This window comes from Mizuhopecten yessoensis, unplaced genomic scaffold (assembly GCF_002113885.1).
Source record: "Mizuhopecten yessoensis strain PY_sf001 unplaced genomic scaffold, ASM211388v2 scaffold57, whole genome shotgun sequence".
In the NCBI taxonomy this organism is placed as follows: Eukaryota; Metazoa; Mollusca; class Bivalvia; order Pectinida; family Pectinidae; genus Mizuhopecten; species Mizuhopecten yessoensis.
Genome location: NW_018403356.1, coordinates 283,008 through 305,630, shown reverse-complemented (window position 1 = coordinate 305,630; position 22,623 = coordinate 283,008). Strand labels below are relative to the sequence as shown.

General features: G+C 37.6%; 1 protein-coding gene across 3 annotated transcripts in view; it reads left to right on the top strand.

The window, feature by feature from the left end:
* The window catches only part of LOC110450327 (mitogen-activated protein kinase-binding protein 1-like), a 117,456-nt gene that overhangs the window by 74,596 nt on the left and 20,237 nt on the right, over window positions 1-22,623 (top strand). For all 3 annotated transcript variants that reach the window (XM_021497909.1, XM_021497997.1, XM_021497836.1), the window contains exons 21-24: window positions 8,415-8,500; window positions 20,773-20,874; window positions 21,019-21,134; window positions 22,530-22,606. In XM_021497909.1, coding sequence (XP_021353584.1) covers window positions 8,415-8,500; window positions 20,773-20,874; window positions 21,019-21,134; window positions 22,530-22,606 — 381 coding nt within the window. The remainder of the gene's footprint in view (window positions 1-8,414; window positions 8,501-20,772; window positions 20,875-21,018; window positions 21,135-22,529; window positions 22,607-22,623) is intronic.

The following is a 22,623-nucleotide window of genomic DNA, read 5'->3' as shown; positions in this document are numbered from 1 at the left end:
ATTTACAGAGCTAAGACATCAGAGATTAACATAACTAAGACATAAGATATTTACAGAGCTAAGACATCAGAGATTTACAGAGCTAATACATCAGAGATTAACCAAACTAAGACATCAGAGATTTACAGAGCTAAAACATCAGAGATTTACAGAGCTAAAACATCAGAGATTCACATGATTAATACATAACTAGCATATGGAAAGACCAATACCAAGCATAATCATATAATTGTTTTGTACACAAATGGATGTTCAGATTTTTATGCCCCCGCCATAAAATGGGGGGGCATATAGTGTTGCCCATGGCCGTCCCGTCTGTCGCGTCCCGTTGCGTTGTGTCTCGTCCCGATTCAATGTAAACACTTAGCAACTTCATTCTTTGACAGATTTTGTTCAAACTTTATACAAAGGTACAACCTTCCATAAAATGGAGGGGGGGGGGGAATATAGTGTTGCCCATGTCCGTCCTGTCCCGTCCCGATTCAATGTAAACACCCGTCTTGTCCCGTCCCGATTCAATGTAAACACTTAGCAACTTCATTCTTTGACAGATTTTGTTCAAACTTTATACAAAGGTACAACCTTCCATAAAATGGAGGGGGGGGGGGAANATCTTTCATGGATTTTGGTCAAACCTCATGCAAAGGTCAAGTATGAGTATACTTCGGACATTGTTGTGTTTCATGGTCCAAGGTCAAGGCCAAGGTCACTGTTGCTATATATATCAACTTTAAGGGTAGTACCTTGTGTGTGTGCATAATTCAGGGTATCAAGATCAAAGTAGTTGTAACTTTTTATAGAACACTGAAACTAGTTTCACATGGCAGCGGGGGGCATTTATATCTTACCAACATTTTCTAGTCTGAATTTTGAATTAAGTTGGGATTTTACCGTAGCTGTCAGATATGATTGCAAAATATAAATTGATTTTAAATATTAATATCAGCTGCAGTTCATGATGCTTGATCTTAGGAAAGATGGACTTTTATCAAGTAGCGGTGATACAGTATTTATGTCTGTAAGATTTCTAAGTAGAATACAGCTAATGTTGTGTCTGTAAGATTTCTAAATAGAATACTGCTAATGTCTGTGTCTGTAAGATTTCCAAATAGAATAGAGCTAATGTCTGTGTCTGTAAGATTTCTAAGTAGAATACAGTTCATGTCTGTGTCTGTAAGATGGCGAAGTAGAATACAGCTCATGTCTGTGTCTGTCAGCTTTCTAAATAGAATAAAGCTAATTTTGTGTCTGTAAGATTTCCAAATAGAATACAGCTAAAGTCTGTGTCTGTCAAAATTCCAAATAGAATACAGCTAATGTCTGTGTCTGTAAGATTTCTAAATAGAATACAGCTAATGTTGTGTCTGTAAGATTTCTAAGTAGAATACAGCTCATGTCTGTGTCTGTCAGATTTCTAAATAGAATACAGCTAATGTCTGTGTCTGTAAGATTTCTTAATAGAATACAGCTAATGTCTGACTACAGGAACTTTGTTTTATTTTCACACTAAGTGATCTATACAAAGCAGGTGTTGAATTAGTTGCCAATCAGAGTTAAGAAAACTTGGTCAAGGTCAGGATGCATCGTTCCTTAACTCAGGATAATGTGGGATTTCCTTACTTATTGAGAAGGTAGAAATGATGATTAGGTCAACGAGACCCATAAGAACAATGTATGAATAATGGATGCCCTTGAACTTTCCCTTGATCAGGTAGAATGACTAACAGGATTACAGGCCTAGCCATTTACATCCACTGGGGTGTGATGTTTGGATTAACAATCTGTGCTAATGATATGGTGTTTGGTCGCTTATATTTATTGCAATTAATGCCCGGATACTCTGAGTAGAAGTGGAACGTCTAGGTGTCTGTGAGAAAATATAAGAGGATTAGCAGGAAGAGCTTAAACAAGGCCTGAGGAATGGAATATACAGATTCACACGTGACGTCTTGACATGTGTAAAACAAATGTGCAAATAGCCCTTACTAGATGTCAGTTTCCAAGATTGCTACCTTAAGTACAATTTTACCATAAGATCTTAAATTTCAACAACAACTCACTTTTATTATTATTTAGATCTCTCAACTACTCTCCTATCATGATTATTTAGATCTCAACAACAACCTTTCTATCATGATTATTTAGATCTCAACAACAACCCTCAAATCATGGTGTCTTAGATCTCAAAAAAAAGCCCACCAGTAATTGATCTCAAATAAAGCTTTCCAATCATGATTCTGTGGTACTTAGATCTCATTAAAAGCTCTCCAATCATGATTCTGTGGTACTTAGATCTCAATAAAAGCTCTCCAATCATGTTTACTTAGATCTCAACAAGGACAACAATTGTAGACACTTCAGTGTGTTAAAGTTTTTCTATGGAGGCCTTTGGTTGTAACAAGACCTATTCATTCGTCACATAATGTCACAAGTTTCCTTAATAATCACAGTACTTCTGACCAATAGCCACACTGCACATTCACCTGATTATCACAGGACTTCTGACCAATAGTCACACACATACACCTGATTCTCACAGTACTTCTGACCAATAGCCACTCTGTGGTACTTAGATCTCATTAAAAGCTCTCCAATCATGATTCTGTGGGACTTAGATCTCAATAAAAGCTGTCCAATCATGATTCTGTGGGACTTAGATCTCAATAAAAGCTGTCCAATCATGATTCTGTGGGACTTAGATCTCAATAAAAGCTGTCCAATCATGATTCTGTGGTACTTAGATCTCATTAAAAGCTCTCCAATCATGTTTACTTAGATCTCACCAAGGACAACAATTGTAGACCCTTCAGTGTGTTAAAGTTTTTCTATGGAGGCCTTTGGTTGTAACAAGACCTATTCATTCGTCACATAATGTCACACGTTTCCTTAATAATCGCAGTACTTCTGGCCAATAGCCACACACTTCTACTTAGCTCTCATTAAAAGCTCTCCAATCATGTTTGCTTAGATCTCAACAAGGACAACAATTGTAGACCCTTCAGTGTGTTAAAGTTTTTCTATGGAGGCCTTTGGTTGTAACAAGACCTATTCATTCGTCACATAATGTCACACGTTTCCTTAATAATCGCAGTACTTCTGGCCAATAGCCACACACTTCTACTTAGCTCTCATTAAAAGCTCTCCAATCATGTTTGCTTAGATCTCAACAAGGACAACAATTGTAGACACTTCAGTGTGTTAAAGTTTTTCTATGGAGGCCTTTGGTTGTAACAAGACCTATTCATTTGTCACATAATGTCACACGTTTCCTTAATAATCGCAGTACTTCTGACCAATAGTCACACACATACACCTGATCATCACAGTACTTCTGCCCAATAGCCACACTGAACATACACCTGATTATCTGCATTCAAACAAGTGGCAGGTGACAATTCTGCAATGACGTAAAACCAGCAGAATTGTTTTTGTGAAGTTTCCTGTTATGATCACGAATTGATAGTTTTCAAATTTATACTGGCGTCTATCATGATTCTGTGGTACTTAGATCTCAATAAAAGCTTGCCAATCATGTTTACTTAGATCTCAATAAAAGCTCTCCAATCATGATTCTTTGGTACTTAGATCTCAATAAAAGCTCCCCAATCATGTTTACTTAGATCTCAATAAAAGCTGTCCAATCATGATTCTGTGGGACTTAGATCTCAATAAAAGCTTGCCAATCATGTTTACTTAGATCTCACCAAGGACAACAATTGTAGACCCTTCAGTGTGTTAAAGTTTTTCTATGGAGGCCTGTGGTTGTAACAAGACCTATTCATTCGTCACATAATGTCACAAGTTTCCTTAATAATCACAGTGCTTCTGACCAATAGCGACACACATATACCTGATTATCGCAGTACTTCTGACCAACAGACACACACACTCACTTGATTATCACAGCATTTCTGACCAATAGCCCCACTGCACATACACCTGATTCTCACAGTACTTCTGACCAACAGCCACACACACACACTTGATTATCACAGTATTTCTGACCAATAGCTACACATATATAACCTAGTATTTCAGTACTTCTGACCAACAGCCACACACACACACTTGATTATCACAGTACTCCTGACCAATAGCCACTCTGTGGTACTTAGATCTCATTAAAAGCTCTCCAATCATGATTCTTTGGTACTTAGATCTCATTAAAAGCTCTCCAAACAAGATTCTGTCGCACTTAGATCTCAATAAAAGCTCCCCAATCATGTTTACTTAGATCTCAACAAGGACAACAATTGTAGACCCTTCAGTGTGTTAAAGTTTTTCTATGGAGGCCTGTGGTTGTAACAAGACCTATTCATTTGTCACATAATGTCACAAGTTTCCTTAATAATCACAGTACTTCTGCCCAATAGCGACACACATATACCTGATTATCACAGTACTTCTAACCAATAGCCACACACATACACCTGATTATCTGCATTCAAACAATTTACAGGTAACAATTCTGAAATGACGTAAAACCAGCAGAATTGTTTATGTGAAGTTTCCTGTTATGATTACGAATTGATAGTTTTCCAATTTATACTGGCGTCTGTGACAGGGTTTCTGCTGGTTTATCTATATTGTAAGTGTGGTCAACATTGACTTTAGATAAACTTGTACACCATTAATCCCCAGGTGTTAATCCCCACCCGGCCACATCATTTACTGGAACAGTGAAATAAACATCTTTACATACACTGGAAATAACTGACATGACGGTATAAACATGTTTATGAGCTTAACAAATAATTAATGTTGTATATAAAGTAGTTGTATTGATCACTATTATGATTAAGTAGGTGTATAGTGTGATCAGTTGTGTCAGTGTGATGATAAATCGCCAGTATAATATATTCAATAAGATTCAGCAGTTTGGAAATATGTATTATCAAAGTTTTACTTTCTACTCAAATAATGTACGTATTAAACGTGTCGCAACGTTTTAAGACTGACTGGTTCCTTTGTCAAGCTATAACTGAGTGAGCGATTTATATTTTTTGCCTGTACAACGATGTGTTAAAATCGTATATTTTTTTATGTCACTTGACCTGGGACGTTTCGCCTTTCAATAAGGAGCTTATACACTTATACACACTGCATCAGATGCATTACAGGTAGGGTGAAAGTCTAGCACCCTCCCCTGTTATGTCAGTATCAGGTCAAACAGGTAATTCAGCTGGTGTCCCCCCCTCGTCTCTGTTCATGTTTTGAGTTATCCTGATTTTATTGCTTCTTCGATTGTCTCGTTTTTGTATGTTGTTCCCTCTCAACTATGCTGGCATTGTCACAATTGACAATGTGATTTTGGATGTTAGCGTGATCTGTTAATGTCTATTTATTGTACTGGGTGGCAGATGTTTTGCGTGTGGATCTGGTAAATGACCTGTTGCTCATTTTCTCTACGTCCTTTTGGTGTTCTTTCAGACGTGTACCAAATTTCCTCCAAGTTTCACCTATATATATGACTGCTGACATTTTTTGCATGGAATTTGGTATACAACTCCTGTTTTGTCTAAGATGTCAGTCTGGTCTTTGGGGTGCACAAGTAACTGTCTAAGTGTTGTCAATAATCTCATCGGGAAATGGTGTTTCTGCATCACCCGGATTTCTGAATTCAATACTCATACTTGTACAGCTGATTAAGATTTCTGAATTAATTACGTGTACAGCTGATTAAGATTTCTGAATAAACTACTCGTACAGCTGATTAAGATTTCTAAATTACTTACTCGTACAGCTGATTAAGATTTCTGAATTAATTACTTGTACAGCTGATTAAGATTTCTGAATAAATTACTCGTACAGCTGATTAAGATTTCTGGAATCCATTATTTGTACAGCTGATTAAGTTTTCTGAATACATTCTGGTACAGTTGATTAAGATGTATTAACCTGCCAGGAAACATACTGCTTTCTGGGGAAGTCCACTGAGATTACAATTATAAATTAAATCCAATTTTCAGCTTAGGTCTGGTGTCAGAAAAGATCTCAACTGATGCCTTTATTCATTGGCTATCAGAAATAAATAGGCCGTTTCATTTTGTTTAGAGTAAACGACATTGTAAATTACGAAATTAAATAAAGTCTTGTCATTATCAAGAAGTTTACAGAAAAATCAGATGTGAAGTCGTTATCAGTAAATAAGAAATTTCAAAAGTAAGAGGCCATATTTCACTCCAACTGACTGGATAAAAGTGGTATATAAGTTTAAGTCTCAAACAATTAGGATAGTTTATGTAGGGTTTTGTCCTTGGATTTGGCTAGGCCCACCCCAGGCATGGCGAAGTCGACAGAACACAAATTGCTATTACCAGTATGCATGTTGAGGTTATTACTTATCAAAATTAAATCTCTGCCATTCACATTTTAATGAAGTCAAATTTCCAATTCACACACAATAAATTTGTAGGGGGGATAAAGGGTCTTACATTGATCCCATGCACAGTACAGTAATTGACCGGGATTAAAAATGATTTAGTCCAGACTGGTGCTACCAATGGTCAGTGGCTTAATATCGGACTGTACAGTCTGTATAATACTAGGACAACACAAACAAACACAGGCAAAAGGAGGGCAATATTTATTCTACCTATTGGAATCTTTTCAATGAGGGATTATCTTAATTTAGCACTTGAAAAACAATTACAAGAAAAGGTGTAGAACTGAAATCCTCTAATCCGCGACAAATTCAACAAAGTTTAATCAGAGAAGAAAATAAAGTGTTAACTTCTCAGCAAAAGTATCAAATAGGGATTTCTCTACAGGTGTGGGTTGTTTATACTGAAGCTTCTTCCGAAGTGAAACTGTTATTGTCCTTGTGGCGGTTTGCCCATTATGTCCACTTGAAGTAGATTGTGTGGTCAGAGTTAACGAGCTAACGAGTTGTACTGTTTATACTATAAGAAGGAAGCCATGTAACTCAGAGGTTTGAACTCGGGTGACAGAAGGCACCTAATACTGACAATATCATAAGTACTTTGGTTTAAACCAAGGAAATACAAGGCACACGATGCTAACTTAACTTCATAACTGCCCAATTTTAGCCCAAGAGATACAAGGCATCAAATAGTGTACTGATAATATAATAAGTTAAGCCCCAGAAAATACATGGCATCGGATACTTTTTAAGTACCCGCTTTAATCCCAAGAGATACAAGGCATCAAATACTGAAAATATCACAAGTTTAGACCCAGGAAATAAAAGGCATATGATACTGACACTATGATAAGTTTAGCCTCGGGAGAGCCAGTATTATAGGTGAGACAGAGTGAAGTTTGTAAACACCACCACTGAGGCTTGGTTTGTAATAAACCCATAGATAATATTGTGCATCCCTATAAGGCTTGAAAAGATCTTAACGGTCTCTGTCGATTTGACAAATGAATTAAATTATCTTATTGGACGATGATGTATGTGTTTTGACCGCCAGATAAACAAGTCCAATTCACTTGACAATGGTAGGAATAGTGCGAGACAATGTCCAAACAATGGTCACACGTCCCCATTGTATCCACCTTATCTGCCCTTATCTCTCCTCATCGCCTATACTAGGGTATACTGGTGGGCTGTAGTGTATTGGGGTGTATACCAGAGTTTATTGGGGTGGCTATGTATAGGTAGCCAGGTGCCTTTAAGAAGAGTATTTGAGTGTGCGTGTGAGGACTGAAGGTGTATACAGGTGTAGGGATTGAGGCACTATAACCCCACTGTAGACGAGTACACATACCACTATGGATGTTGTAACCACTGTCGGGGTTCATGGCAAGACATCTTAATACCTTCGTCAAGATAAACACAATATCTTTTGTTTACCTTTGGAGAACAGCAAAAATATTTTCGAAAATGTGAGAAATATTGAAAATGTGGATTTATTTTGGAGTGGAAATATGTGATAAAAAAAGGTTTTAAAGAGCTTAGAGAAGCAGGACATTTAATGCCTCGGAAATATGATTGGGAAATGTCAGCATATCATAAGACATGTGAAGTTTGGAGTTGTGATTACAGTTGTGTGTTAGCATGCCTACATACTGAACAAAAACAGTCTAGTGCATCATGATGATGTCACATTGGACAGACTTGATTCACCCTCCTCCCCGGGAGATTTGGCCCTCTTCTGAGGAGCAGTATTCCCCTCCCCAGGAATCAAATCCCCCTTGGGAGTTTCATTCCCCACCCAAGGAGTTTTTCCCTCCTTCTCAGGAGTTTCAGAACGTTCGCCCAAACGCTGGGAGGTTTCAGAAGTTAAGACCCCATTCCCGTAACCAGGTGATGAGACAGCATTCTAACAATACCGAGCACTTAGACAACAGTGTTATAAGTGGTGCATCAGTGGCAAGTGACAGCTTACATTCACCTTTTGATGATGAAAATGGGGAACTTCTTTATCTCCAAATGTTGTATTTTCTAGATTGCAACACACGGAAAGCCGCATTTGATGATGTTGATGCTCGCCGAGAGACTATGGTCGTTTCACAGCCAGAGAATACACCAAGGGTAAGTACATACAGATTTTATACCCAACCTTCTGTCTCTCTGCTGTTACATGTGAAAGAGACGTGTAAGCATTTCTACTTTCTATTATATGTAACCATTCCTGCATCTTTATTTTACTCTCTTCCTTATTGTAACTGGTCTAGACTTGTCATCCTTGTGAGTTTTACTTTTGACTAGACATACTGAAGTATGATTAATGAAATATATTACTCCTGTGTGATGTTAACAGAGAAATCTCCATTCAAGGTAAGATTTCGAAAGTTTATAAAGAGGCTTGAGATTTCTCTCTCTTCAACAGACAAGAGTGATAGATTATTTTTCCTCCAGCACTTTCCAACTGTAAAATCAGTTTAAACTGTGAAGCCAATGCAATACGCCATCATCAAGGATATAAGAAAAGTGTGACGAAATAGATGATGCTATCCTAGTTACGCTGCATAAAGTGATGGCGCGATGGTGATGTTTTCAGAATAATAGCATGTGTGGGCTGTCTTCCCCCTTTTCCCTCAGCAAAATCTTGAGTGCACCTATAAAGTGTGGGAGAAACATAGGAGTATGTTGAATCTGACAACGTGCTGTCTGCTGGTTCTCATAATATTAGATTGTTGAATTTTGTGACAAATTGATAGATAATTGTCCAAACAAATCCAACAGTTTCAGCATAACTTCACTGATGTAGTCACCTTATGCAGATTTTGTGCCACTGTGCTTACTTCTTGTCTGGTTATGCCCCTTGACTGGCTATGCCCTTTTTCTGGCTATGCCCCTTGCCTAGCTATGCCCCTTTTCTGGTTATGCCCCTTGTCTGGCTATGCCCCTTTCCTGGCTATGCCCTTTTCTGGTTATGCCCCTTGTCTGGTTATGCCCCTTGACTGGCTATGCCCCTTTTCTGGCTATGCCCCTTGCCTAGCTATGCCCTTTTTCTGGCTATGCCCCTTTTCTGGCTATGCCCCTTGCCTGGCTATGCCCCTTTTATGAAATCCTTAACAAGATCTAGTTTGCTCACCCCTAATGCAAATTTTGGTTTAAAACCTCACGGATGTAATTGCCACACTCGTAAGTGGTGCCTCTCTGATGCCTGTTTTTATCTTTTGTCTGGGAGTAATTCCCCTTTTTCTGATTTCCATTTTTTTAAACACTTTATTTGAAGTGCTTCTATTTACCTTCTTGTTCCATATTAATCAAACTTTGTAGACCTGATTTCTGCCTTATGAAGTTGTTCCACTGTGATTTGTTTTTATAATTCAAATAATTTGATGGGTGTTATGACCCTTTACAAACTTTTATTTCAGGACACGGGTATAAGTTAGTGTGATTTTATAGTTCTAGATTGTCTTAATCTGAGTATGTTCAATTGCAACGATGTGTTTTTTCTCTTGAATTCTCACAATATAGTTATTGGGTGATAGGTTCTTTGTTTGAGTATCTGTATATGAACTTTGACTGTCTTCAGCGTTGTCTTTAAATTTGTAAATTCTGACAATATGCTTCATAGGTTCTCTGAATCTGAGTGTGCTGAATTTGTGCTGTTTAGGTTGTGCAAGTCTGGCGATATTGAATTCTGATGAACTGCCTTCTATATTTTCCTAAATAGAGTATGTTGAGTTCTGATTGATACATTTCCAACATGCATGGTTTAAACCAAACTTGATAATACCTTTTTTATGCATCAAATTAGTAAAAATGTGACTACCTACCCAGTTTCTCTCTATAATTGATACCTATCCAGTTTCTATATATGATTGATACCTACCCCGTTTCTATATATAATTGAAACCTACCCGGTTTCTATATATAATTGAAACCTACCCAGTTTCTATATATAATTGATACCTACCCAGTTTCTATATATAATTGATACCTACCCAGTTTCTATATATAATTGATACCTACCCAGTTTCTCTCTATAATTGATACCTACCCGGTTTCTATATACAATTGATACCTACCCAGTTTCTATATATAATTGATACCTACCCAGTTTCTCTCTATAACTGATACACAGCAGACATAGACTGCCTGTAAGAAGGAAGAATTTGTGATTAATGAGCTATGGTGCTTTTAGTACCATTTAAAAGCCATCTTATTATTGAAAAAATAATTCACAGGTAAAAAAATAGAAAAGCAGTTGTAATGAAGATCATCTCCAGATGGATTTTTTTTTATTTCAACTATTGATTTTATGAGTAAATTAACTGTAGACATAAATGTTCAGTTGGTAAAATACGGACAGAACGGCCAATATCTGTTTACCTGTCATTCTGTTGCAGTGTGTCGTAGATCGTTTGTAGATTCATTTAAAGAATATATCTTTTCTTCATTTAATATGTAAAACCACTACTGATATTCAAAATATAGAACAGTATTTTATATTCAAATGGTCTAATATGAGAAAATACCTTTAGTTTATTTTTCCTCATAAAAAGAGATAAAATTAACTACAGGTATGTTTTCATGTCAGACCGGGTTAGATATAAGTAAACTACAGGTGTGTTCTGATGTTAGACCAGGTGAGATACAAATAAACTACAGGTGTGTTCTGATGTTAGACCAGGTAAGATACTAATAAACTACAGGTGTGTTCTGATGTTAGACCAGGTGAGATACAAATGAACTACAGGTGTGTTCTGATGTTAGACCAGGTGAGATACAATAAACTACAGGTGTGTTTTGATGTTAGACCAGGTGAGACAAAAAAGGCCCAAACCATACATAGTCCTTTCAGTTGTATTCTTATGCTACGCATGGCAACTAAAAGAAGTTCAATACTTATATCTCCTTTTTTGGGATATGTTTTTATAACAGAAAATTCAGTTACTTCTATTATTCAGCATTTATTTCAAATAGTGTTTTCGTCCAATATGCATCTGTCTGTCAGGGGAGTTTCAGTGGTACCAACTTTACAATTATGACATCATAATAATGTTGACGTCAATAATTGGTTTATGGCATTCATAACTTGTATGAATGTCATCTGAATAGGTAAGGTTCTGTAGTGGCAATGCCATATGATGATTAATATTTAAAATTCTGTAAAGGAAATAGGTGTAAAGAGACCTTCAAGTTTTGTCAACAGTATTAAACTTCAGTTATTTTGAAAAGCATGAGTTTTGTCCACATTAAGTCACCAGTAAACACTGTTATGTAGTGAAGGACAGCTCTGGACAGCTCTGGTGTCTTCACCACATTGTTTAATAGCAGTGCTATTCCTGGAGCAATTCTGTCATTCATCATCCTTTATGTTAATCCCGGCTTTACCTTGGTCAGTGAACATTTAAGGAAGTTCATGCTATAGACAGCACATAATTAATTAGATTTTCATGGATCGTGTTCCAAAGGAATGGATTTCTGTATAAAAAACAACCGAAGGCTATTTTTACTGTCAATACTGTTTTAATAAAAAGGAATACAAACTTCGTTTTTAAATTATATTTATAAAGAGTTAATACAAGATATTTTGCTAGTAACCATGTGACGTCAGTGGGATGTTGCAGTACACCTTATTTCTTGAGAGATCCCTCAAACAAATTGACATGCTCTGTTGAATATATTTCTGTAAATCTTTATCAAATAAAAACTTAATGATACCTGTTCATCGGGCACAAAAGACAAAAATATAATAAATATACTTTATCAACTTTTGTCACCAAGTGTCACATTCAAAAGAGACAAGTAATTTAGCATGTCACTGCATGCTGTCTGAGTTGAGACTTGTTAAATGAATGTCCCAAATGTCAAAATTGATTTGCTCAAGTTGTAAATTACTCTTTTATTTGCAACAAATATTTTGAAGTATGTGTTTTAAGAGATAGAATCATTGGCCTTTTGACTTTGTCGAGATCATTTGAAGAGCCGTACTCCATTAGATCTACAACCACACACCTCGCCTCGACAGATGTGTCAGCAAACCAACGGTTTATCACACATATTTCACACAATTAATGGAAAAATTAATTTATTTTCAATTTGTTTTCTAGAACTACATAAAAAATGTCCTGAGTCAATTTAAAGAGCTATATAAAGTTTGAAGTGTTGGTTGATTGTAGATGTTATCACTGCCAGTCCGTGTGAGAAGCCGGGAGTGTTGTCTTGTGTAGAACATTTATTACCTGGAGTGTGCTACTCCTCATCACAGAGCTGTACTACACTGATATAATGTAGTTTAATGATACCAACAGAGATGGAAACCAATGTACAATCAAAACAAAGTCATTTAGAATCAATATAACCTAGGAAGCTTCACTCTGTCATAAAACTTTGACAGTGTTTTCACAGTTAGGTCATCTGTGGTAAGGTGGACGATGTTCAGCTCACCGCAGGTATTCTTTTAATCTTCCATTGAGATAACTGCAGGGCTACAACATTCAGGGCAAGGCATTAACGGCTTATTGGTGGGAGTCTATTGGTTGTGACCAAGATAACTTAATACCAAAAACATTAGATGTAATCCCTCCGATAATGCAGGGTGCAGAGGACCTTTGGGGCTGATTGATGGCCCCTGCTGGTCCAGACATCAAGGATCAGAGATAACCACAGCTACAATGACATTCTTTAATGATCAATCGACAAAAGATCATATCAGGCTAATTACAAAACAACTCTTTGACAGATAGGGAAACATACACATGCCACAGATTGGGAAATACATACACATGCCAAAGATAGGGAAACATACACATGCCAAAGAAAGGGAAATATACACATGCCACAGATAGGGAAATATATACACATGCCAAAGATAGGGAAATATATACATGCCACAGATTGGGAAACATACACATGCCATAGATAGGGAAATATATACACATGCCAAAGATAGGGAAACATACACATGCCACAGATAGGGAAACATACACATGCCACAGATAGGGAAATATATACACATGCCAAAGATAGGGAAACATACACATGCCACAGATAGGGAAACATACACATGCCAAAGATAGGGAAATATATACACATGCCAAAGATAGGGAAACATACACATGCCACAGATAGGGAAACATACACATGCCAAAGATAGGGAAATATATACACATGCCAAAGATAGGGAAACATACACATGCCACAGATAGGGAAATATACACATGCCACAGATAGGGAAATATACACATGCCACAGATAGGGAAATATACACATGCCACAGATAGGGAAATACATACACATGCCAAAGATAGGGAAACATACACATGCCACAGATAGGGAAACATACACATGCCACAGATAGGGAAATATACACATGCCACAGATAGGGAAATATACACATGCCACAGATAGGGAAATATACACATGCCACAGATAGGGAAATATACACATGCCACAGATAGGGAAATATACACATGCCACAGATAGGGAAATACATACATGCCTTAGATAGGGAAATATACACATGCCACAGATAGGGAAATACATACACATGCCGCAGATAGGGAAATACATACACATGCCGCAGATAGGGAAATACATTCACATACCACAGATAGGGAAACATACACATGCCACAGATAGGGAAACATACACATGCCACAGATAGGGAAACATACACATGCCAAAGATAGGGAAATATATACACATTCCAAAGATAGGGAAACATACACATGCCACAGATAGGGAAACATACACATGCCACAGATAGGGAAATATACACATGCCACATATAGGGAAATACATACCTGTGAAAGGTAGAGTAATACACATGTGTGACACATAGAGTAATACACATGTGTGACAGGTAGAATAATACACACATGTGACAGATAGAATAATACACATGTGTGACAGATAGAGTAATGCACATGTTTGACAGGTAGGGAAATATGCATGTGTGACATGCAGGTAATACACACCTGTGACAGGTAGGGAAGTACACACTTGTGGTAGGTAGAGCAATTCATATCCGTGACAGGTAGGGGTCTACACACCTGTGACAAGTAGTGTATGACACACTTGTGGTAGGAAGAGTAATACATACCTGTGAAAGGAAGAGTAATACACACCTGTGAAAGGAAGAGTAATACACACCTGTGACAGGTTGGGTAATACACACTTGTGGTAGGTAGAGCAATACATACCTGAGTTAGGAAGAGTAATACACACCTGTGACAGGTAAAAAAATACACATCTGTGACAGGTAGAGTAATACACACCTGTGGCAGGTAGTGTAATACACACCTGTGGTAGGTAGAGTAATACACCCATGTGACAAGTAGTGTTTTACACATTTGTGACAAGTAGTGTATTACACACTTGTGGTAGGTAGTGTGATACATACCTGTGGTAAGAAGAGTAATACACACCTGTGAAAGGTAAAGTAATACATACCTATGACAGGTAGGGGTCTACACACCTGCGAATAGTAGTGTATTACACACTTGTGGTAGGTAGAGTAATACATACCTGTGGTAGGTAGACTAATACACACCTGTGAAAGGTAAAGTAATACATACCTGTGACAGATAGGGTAATACACACCTGTGACAGAGTAATATACACATGTGACAGAGTTATACACAACTATGACAGGTAGAGTAATACACACCTGTGACAGGTAAAAAATACACATCTGTGACAGGTAGAGTAATACACACCTGTGGCAGGTAGTGTAATACACACCTGTGGTAGGTAGAGTAATACACACATGTGACAAGTAGTGTATTACACATTTGTGACAAGTAGTGTATTACACACTTGTGGTAGGTAGTGTGATACATACCGGTGGTAGGAAGAGTAATACACACCTGTGAAAGGTAAAGTAATACATACCTGTGACAGGTAGGGTCTACACACCTGTGACAGGTCGGGTAATACACACTTGTGGTAGGTAGAGCAATACATACCTGTGGTAGGTAGACTAATACACACCTGTGAAAGGTAAAGTGATACATACCTGTGGTAGGAAGAGTAATACACACCTGTGAAAGGTAAAGTAATACATACCTGTGACAGGTAGGGGTCTACACACCTCCGACAAGTAGTGTATTATACACTTGTGGTAGGTAGAGTAATACATACCTGTGGTAGGTAGATTAATACACACCTGTGAAAGGTAAAGTAATACATACCTGTGACAGATAGGGTAATACACACCTGTGACAGAGTAATATACACATGTGACAGTTAGAGTAATACACACCTTTGACAAGTAGTGACTAATACAAACTTGTGACAGGTAGGGGTATACACACCTGTGCTAGGTAGGCTTTACACACATGTGACAGGTAGGGAAATGCATACCTGTGGCAGGTAGTGCAATACACACTTTTGACAGAGTAATAAACACCTTTGACAGGTAGAGTAGTTAACAATTGACAGGTATTGTAATACACACTTGTGACAGTAATACACACCTGTGGCAGGTAGAGTAATACATACCTTTAACAGGTAGAGTAGTAAACACCTGTGACAGGTAGTGTAATACACACTTGTGATAAAATAATACACACATGTGACAGGTAGAGTAATACACACTTGTGACAAGTAGTGTAATACACACCTGTGACTGGTAAGGAAATACACACATGTGACAGGTATTGTAATACACACCTGTAGTAGAGGTTCCTGGTAGTAGAATTTTAGTAGATGTTCCTGGTAGTAAAATTTTAGTAGAGGTTCCTGGAAGAAGAATATTTTAGTTGAGGTTCCTGGTAGAAGAATATTTTAGTAGAGGTTCCTGGTAGTAGAATGTTAGTAGAGGTTCTTGGAAGAAGAATATTTTAGTTGAGGTTCCTAGTAGAATAATATTTTAGTAGAGGTTCCTGGTAGTAGAATTTTAGTAGAGGTTCATGGTAGTAGAATTTTAGTAGAGGTTCCTGGTAGTAGAATTTTAGTAGAGGTTCCTGGCAGTAGAATTTTAATATAGGTTCCTGGCAGTAGGATTTTAGTAGAGGTTCCTGGTAGTAGACCCACTTGTTAGTAGGGGTTCCTGGTAGTAGACCCACTTGTTAGTAAGGGTGCCTGATAGTAGACCCACTTGTTAGTAGGGGTTCCTGATAGTAGACCCACTTGTTAGTAGGGGTTCCTGATAGTAGACCCACTTGTTAGTAGGGGTGCCTGATAGTAGACCCACTTGTTAGTAGGGGTTCCTGATAGTAGACCCACTTGTTAGTAGGGGTTTCTGATAGTAGACCCACTTGTTAGTAGGAGTTCCTGATAGTAGACCCACTTGTTAGTAGGGGTTTCTGATAGTAGACCCACTTGTTAGTAGTGGTTTCTGATAGTAGACCCACTTGTTAGTAGAGGTTCCTGATAGTAGACCCACTTGTTAGTAGGAGTTCCTGATAGTAGACCCACTTGTTAGTAGTGGTTTCTGATAGTAGACCCACTTGTTAGTAGTGGTTTCTGATAGTAGACCCACTTGTTAGTAGGAGTTCCTGATAGTAGACCCACTTGCTAGTAGGGGTTTCTGATAGTAGACCCACTTGTTAGTAGGGGTTCCTGATAGTAGACCCACTTGTTAGTAGGGGTTCCTGATAGAGGTATAGTTATGGTATCTGTGAGTGATTTATGATTACCCAGTACTCTATTGATCAGTGAATCAATACATGGTTACAGCTTGTCATTTAGGGGTAGGACCCCGCAGACTTAGCCAATCAAAGTCTGGTTAACCTCAGGCTGAACCAATAAAAGTGTCTGTTAATTTCAATGAGAATTTGTGGCTTTTTAGGCATGTTTTTGTTCTCTGCTCCACAATTTTTGTTTTTATTTTTTTGTGTTTTTTAATCAATTGAAATGTTTAGTTGTTTGGTATAAAATGATCAGCTTAACACAAAATAATATGTGGTTAGATATTTAAACAGGGCAGGTAAGGTTGTGTTTGGACAGTGTGATTGATGGGTTATCTGTGTGTGTTGATGGGTACAGGAAGAGATACTTAACACTAATCCCAATGTGTTTGGTCCCTGACAGATCACATTCATTACTTACACTTAATGTCAGGTCATCACTGTTACATAATGAAAGGCAGTCTACAGCTAATGGCTATTTAATACCAAAATTGATAATTTTTGGAATTAAATGTTGAACTTACCTGGTTGTGTTATCTGTCAGTGATATTTTTTGTGGACTGACATTATGATTTACCAAACAGTTTTTGTAACGGTGACAAAGCGGTATCAAGGTGTAACTTTTTTTGTGTGTGTAGCAATATTTTGTAATCTGTCTCAAAGTTCAAAAAATCATTGACCAATCCAACAGTTTGAACTCAGCAATTTTTTATATGGATCCCATAAATTGGATAGAGAGGTTTTGAGATAAGTGTTTTGGATTGTAAATATCTAGGGTAGGGGTTAATTAACTTCTTTGGGGTAAGTTGCAGCTGCATGTAAATAAACATGTGAAAGAGAAATTGGACTTCTAACTCAAATTCCAACATATGCTCCTAGTTTCTGCCCCTGCAGTCACCATTATGGTGATTAGCTTATGTTTAGTGCCAGGGGTGATAGACTAAATAAAAGTTGATAAAGTTGATGTCATTATACTGATGTCTATTTATAAGTCGAAGATAACCAATCAGAAAGGAGACAACATTTATCAAAATTACAAAAAGATAATTTATTTATATGGATAATTTCAACCCACCGAATTGCACTTAATTTAAGTAACTGCACCCAGACAAAACACTGTTAAGTAAAACCCAATGGTTATTTTACTGTCTGATAAGAACACCTTGTGTTAAGCACTAATGTATCCCATAATATACGCATAAATCACCTCTAGCTGGCAAACACTATATTGACACTGATATTTGATGTGTTTTTATATAGTAAACCATAGAAATGTTGAGAAAAACGTGAGCCATCACATGCATATAATGTAATTTTCATGTAAATAATAAAAAGTAATATGTCAACATGTTTGGTCAATAAATATGAATTGATATAGTTGGTGAATGAATGACACCCTGTTTTGTCAATTTGAGGTGTGCTAGGTGTGACACCATGGTAGAGATGGATTAGTCCGTGGTTGGCGGCCATGTTTGAGATCTCTACTGATACAATTGTGTCACAGAATTGCCATTAAAAATCTGTGGTGTGCTAGGTGTGACACCATGGTAGAGAGATGGACTAGTCCATGATTGGCGGCCATGTTTGAGATATCTACTGATACAATTGTGTCACAGAATTGCCATTAAAAATCTGTGCCAACAGCTTCTTGTTGTCCAACACAAAACATTGAAGCTTAATTTAACAATTGATTGTGAACAATATGAATATGCTATGTGTAAAGCATATCTTGTCTCTAAACAAACTTGGTGTTTAATCATGTCGCCTCTCAGCAGTCCATCTCAGAATAGGTTAGGGGTGTAGGGGGCCGCAGAATTTTTATCATAAGTGTTAGATTTCAGTGTCATGGGGAGATTTTCCAGTTTGATAAGTCAGGTACTTTACAGTGATAAAGAACAGTGTTAACCAAGCGTAAAGTGTAAAAAGCCTATCTGATGAAGACACGCGCCAACGACACATCAGCTGTCCAATCACCATATAACACCACAATATCGGCTGCCTTCCTTGTTTGACACATTTATGAGCTGAACTAGAAATAATAAAAAATAAATAGTTTTGTTCTTGTGTGTTTGATCTGGATAGAAAAGAACACAAGATCTTTATCTGAACAAAATCATTGAGACCGTTTGCTGAGTTGATTTTGAACACTAGGGAATATATATGTCCGTTTTACTGTCTGTGGTCAGGTAATACTATATAATGCTGTCACACACCTCAGCTAATGGTGTGTCAGCTGACCAGCTTTACAGATTTAGCAAGTTTGACCAGGTTTTTAATGGTGTGTGAAAACAAATCAATATTGGGGATGTAGTAATTGATAAAACCTATATGTTAAGGTTAACTGTTGGTTCTGGAGTACTTGTACGACAGTTATCATTCAGACACATCTTAACCGGACGATCACACCCCTTTGTTCTCGTTCTATTTATGTCTTATTCTGTCACACATGTCCTTTACCAAGATTGTTTTAAGTGCAATAGAATAAATGCATATTATTTTTGTACTTGATGACAAGTGAGGTGTTTTGGTTAATGTACAGAGTGACCTTTCAACCTTTGTCTTATATGTAGATGGGTACGACTGTTTATTCAACCCTGGGTTAGAGTCATGGATAGGATAGGTAGATCAACCCTTGTCACATTGAAGTGAATAAGTTCATAAACAGTAATGTGGTTCATTCAAGCCTGGTCGTTATGTAGTAATTAGAAACCTCATCACTGTGTGCGAATAGGTTAAAGTCAAGTTGGATTCCCTTAGGCTGCTACGCGCCACAATAGTGGTTTCGAAAAGTCGGGCCGTCAGTGCTATGCACCACAATAGTGGCGCGCGGTCTGTAGGTTTTTGATCAGTAAACAGGAAGTGTGAAAGCTGACTGTTGCTATACCAAACCCGAAAGCGAATAGTAGAAGGCTTCTGATTGGTTGTTTTGTCATTACTTTCGATATTCCCGGCAATGTACCATAGTAATAATCAAAGTGTGCGAGAGAATTTCAAATCGGAAAAAAACGTCATAAAAATGGTGGACATGTAGATTGAAGTGATGAATATGATGGTTAACATTTATTCTCCAGCGTCACCTATGATGATAATAAATGTTTTAAAGGGTTTGACATGGTTGATGTGGAAATACTTCGGTGTTACATAATATGTAACTTTCCAATGAACGGCTTTGTGCCCTACACAAACATGAAACATTTTTCAACCAATCTCTTTGAAACTTGGTATACATCATAATCATGATATGAAATTGTGTTTCCCTTAAAAGATTTGATTCAACAATTTTTTCAAAAGTTATTGCCCTTTGTTCATTTCGGTATATGATTTTTGTCCGGCAATCTCCTCCTACATTTTTCGACCGATCTCTTTGAAACTTGGTATACATCATAATCATGATATGAAGTTGTGTCTCCCTTAAAAGAATTTCGATTCGACAATTTTTCCAAAAGTTATTGCCCTTTGTTCATTTCAGTATTTGATTTTTTGTCCGTAGATTTTCTCCTACATTTTTTATAGCATATGTCAGCTAACCACTCTTAGAATGATGCAGATCTTATTTCAATGTAAGAAAGCATATAACACTATATGACATTCGACGGGCATATATTGTTCCGCCCTGCGGTACTCTTGTTGTTTGATGGAGTCACACTTCATTTAATAGGTCATGGTACGGTACAATTGTTAAACCCTTGTACACTATCTGTTTGGTAGATTCATTCTATTCACAAACCTGTACTTTGCATCTTATTTATTTACTGATATTTTATATTTTAGAAAATACCAGTCATATTTGATGATGAAAACGATGATGAAGATGAAGATGATGATGATGAAGATTTCTTTCCTTCATTCCATAAAAAGAAACTCTGGGATGAGGTATGTATCTGTCAATTTTGTAGTGAAAATAAGGTGTTTTAGAAAGCATTTTGTTTTTACCATGCAAAATATGTGTTTCTTGTTAAAGAGCCCCATATTTACCGTCCATAATTATGTAACTTTGTTTTTGGTTGTTTGTTACAGAGCCCCAGATTTACCCGTCGTAACAGTGTAGATGACCTGGATGATGACCTTGACAAAGAACCAGAGGTCAGATACTATCCTCCTAGTGAGGTGGACTCTGTGGAGAGCAATGGCAGGTCAGTCATACAAAATGCCATAGTGTTAGACCCTGATTACTGAGGTAGAGTTAGACCCTGGTTTCTGAGGTAGAGTTAAACCCTGATTACTGAGGTAGAGTTAGACCCTGATTACTGAACTAGAGCTAGACCCTGGTTACTGAACTAGTGTTAGACCCTGATTACTGAACTAGAGTTAGACCTTGATTACTGAAGTAGAGCTAGACCCTGACTATTGAAGTAGAGCTAGACCCTGACTATTGAAGTAGAGCTAGACCCTGAAGACTGAACTAGAGCTAGACACTGATTACTCAGGTAGAGCTAGACCCTGGGGGCTGAACTAGAGCTAGACCGTGGTTACTGAACTAGAGTTAGACCTTGATTACTGAAGTAGAGTTAGACCCTGATTTCTGAACTAGAGTTAGACCTTGATTACTGAAGTAGAGTTAGACCCTGGAAACTGAGGGAGAGTTAGACCCTGGTTTCTGAGGTAGAGTTAGACCCTGGTTACTGAACTAGAGCTAGACCCTGATTACTGAGGTAGAGCTAGACCCTGGTTACTGAACTAGAGTTAGACCCTGATTACTGAACTAGAGTTAGACCCTGATTAATGAACTAGAGTTAGACCCTGATTACTGAACTAGAGCTAGACCCTGATTACTGAACTAGAGCTAGACCCTGATTACTGAACTAGAGTTAGACCCTGATTACTGAACTAAAGCTAGACCCTGATTACTGAAGTAGAGATAGACCCTGATTATTGAAGTAGAGCTAGACCCTGATTACTGAGGTAGAGCTAGACCCTGATTACTGAACTAGAGTTAGACCCTGATTACTGAACTAGAGTTAGACCCTGATCACTGAACTAGAGATAAACCCTGATTACTGAGGTAGAGCTAGACCCTGATTACTGAACTAAAGCTAGACCCTGATTACTGAAGTAGAGCTAGACCCTGATTACTGAACTAGAGATAGACCCTGATTACTGAACTAGAGCTAGACCCTGATTACTGAAGTAGAGCTAGACCCTGATTACTGAACTAGAGATAGACCCTGATTACTGAACTAGAGCTAGACCCTGATTACTGAACTAGAGCTAGACCCTGATTACTGAACTAGAGCTAGACCCTGATTACTGAACTAGAGCTAGACCCTGATTACTGAACTAGAGCTAGACCCTGATTACTGAACTAGAGCTAGACCCTGATTACTGAACTAGAGCTAGACCCTGATTACTGAACTAGAGCTAGACCCTGATTACTGAACTAGAGCTAGACCCTGATTACTGAACTAGAGCTAGACCCTGATTACTGAACTAGAGCTAGACCCTGATTACTGAAACTGGTTTAGACCCATTTACTGATCCTGAACTAGGCCCTGTAAATTTTCTGATTTGTTTTTCACTATTTATTTCAGCTTCTTCACAGTATTTGGAGGAGAAAAGGGGAAGAACTCATCTCAATTTTCTGGTTTAGAGAAAGGACTTGATGCAGGTATGTATCATGTACAG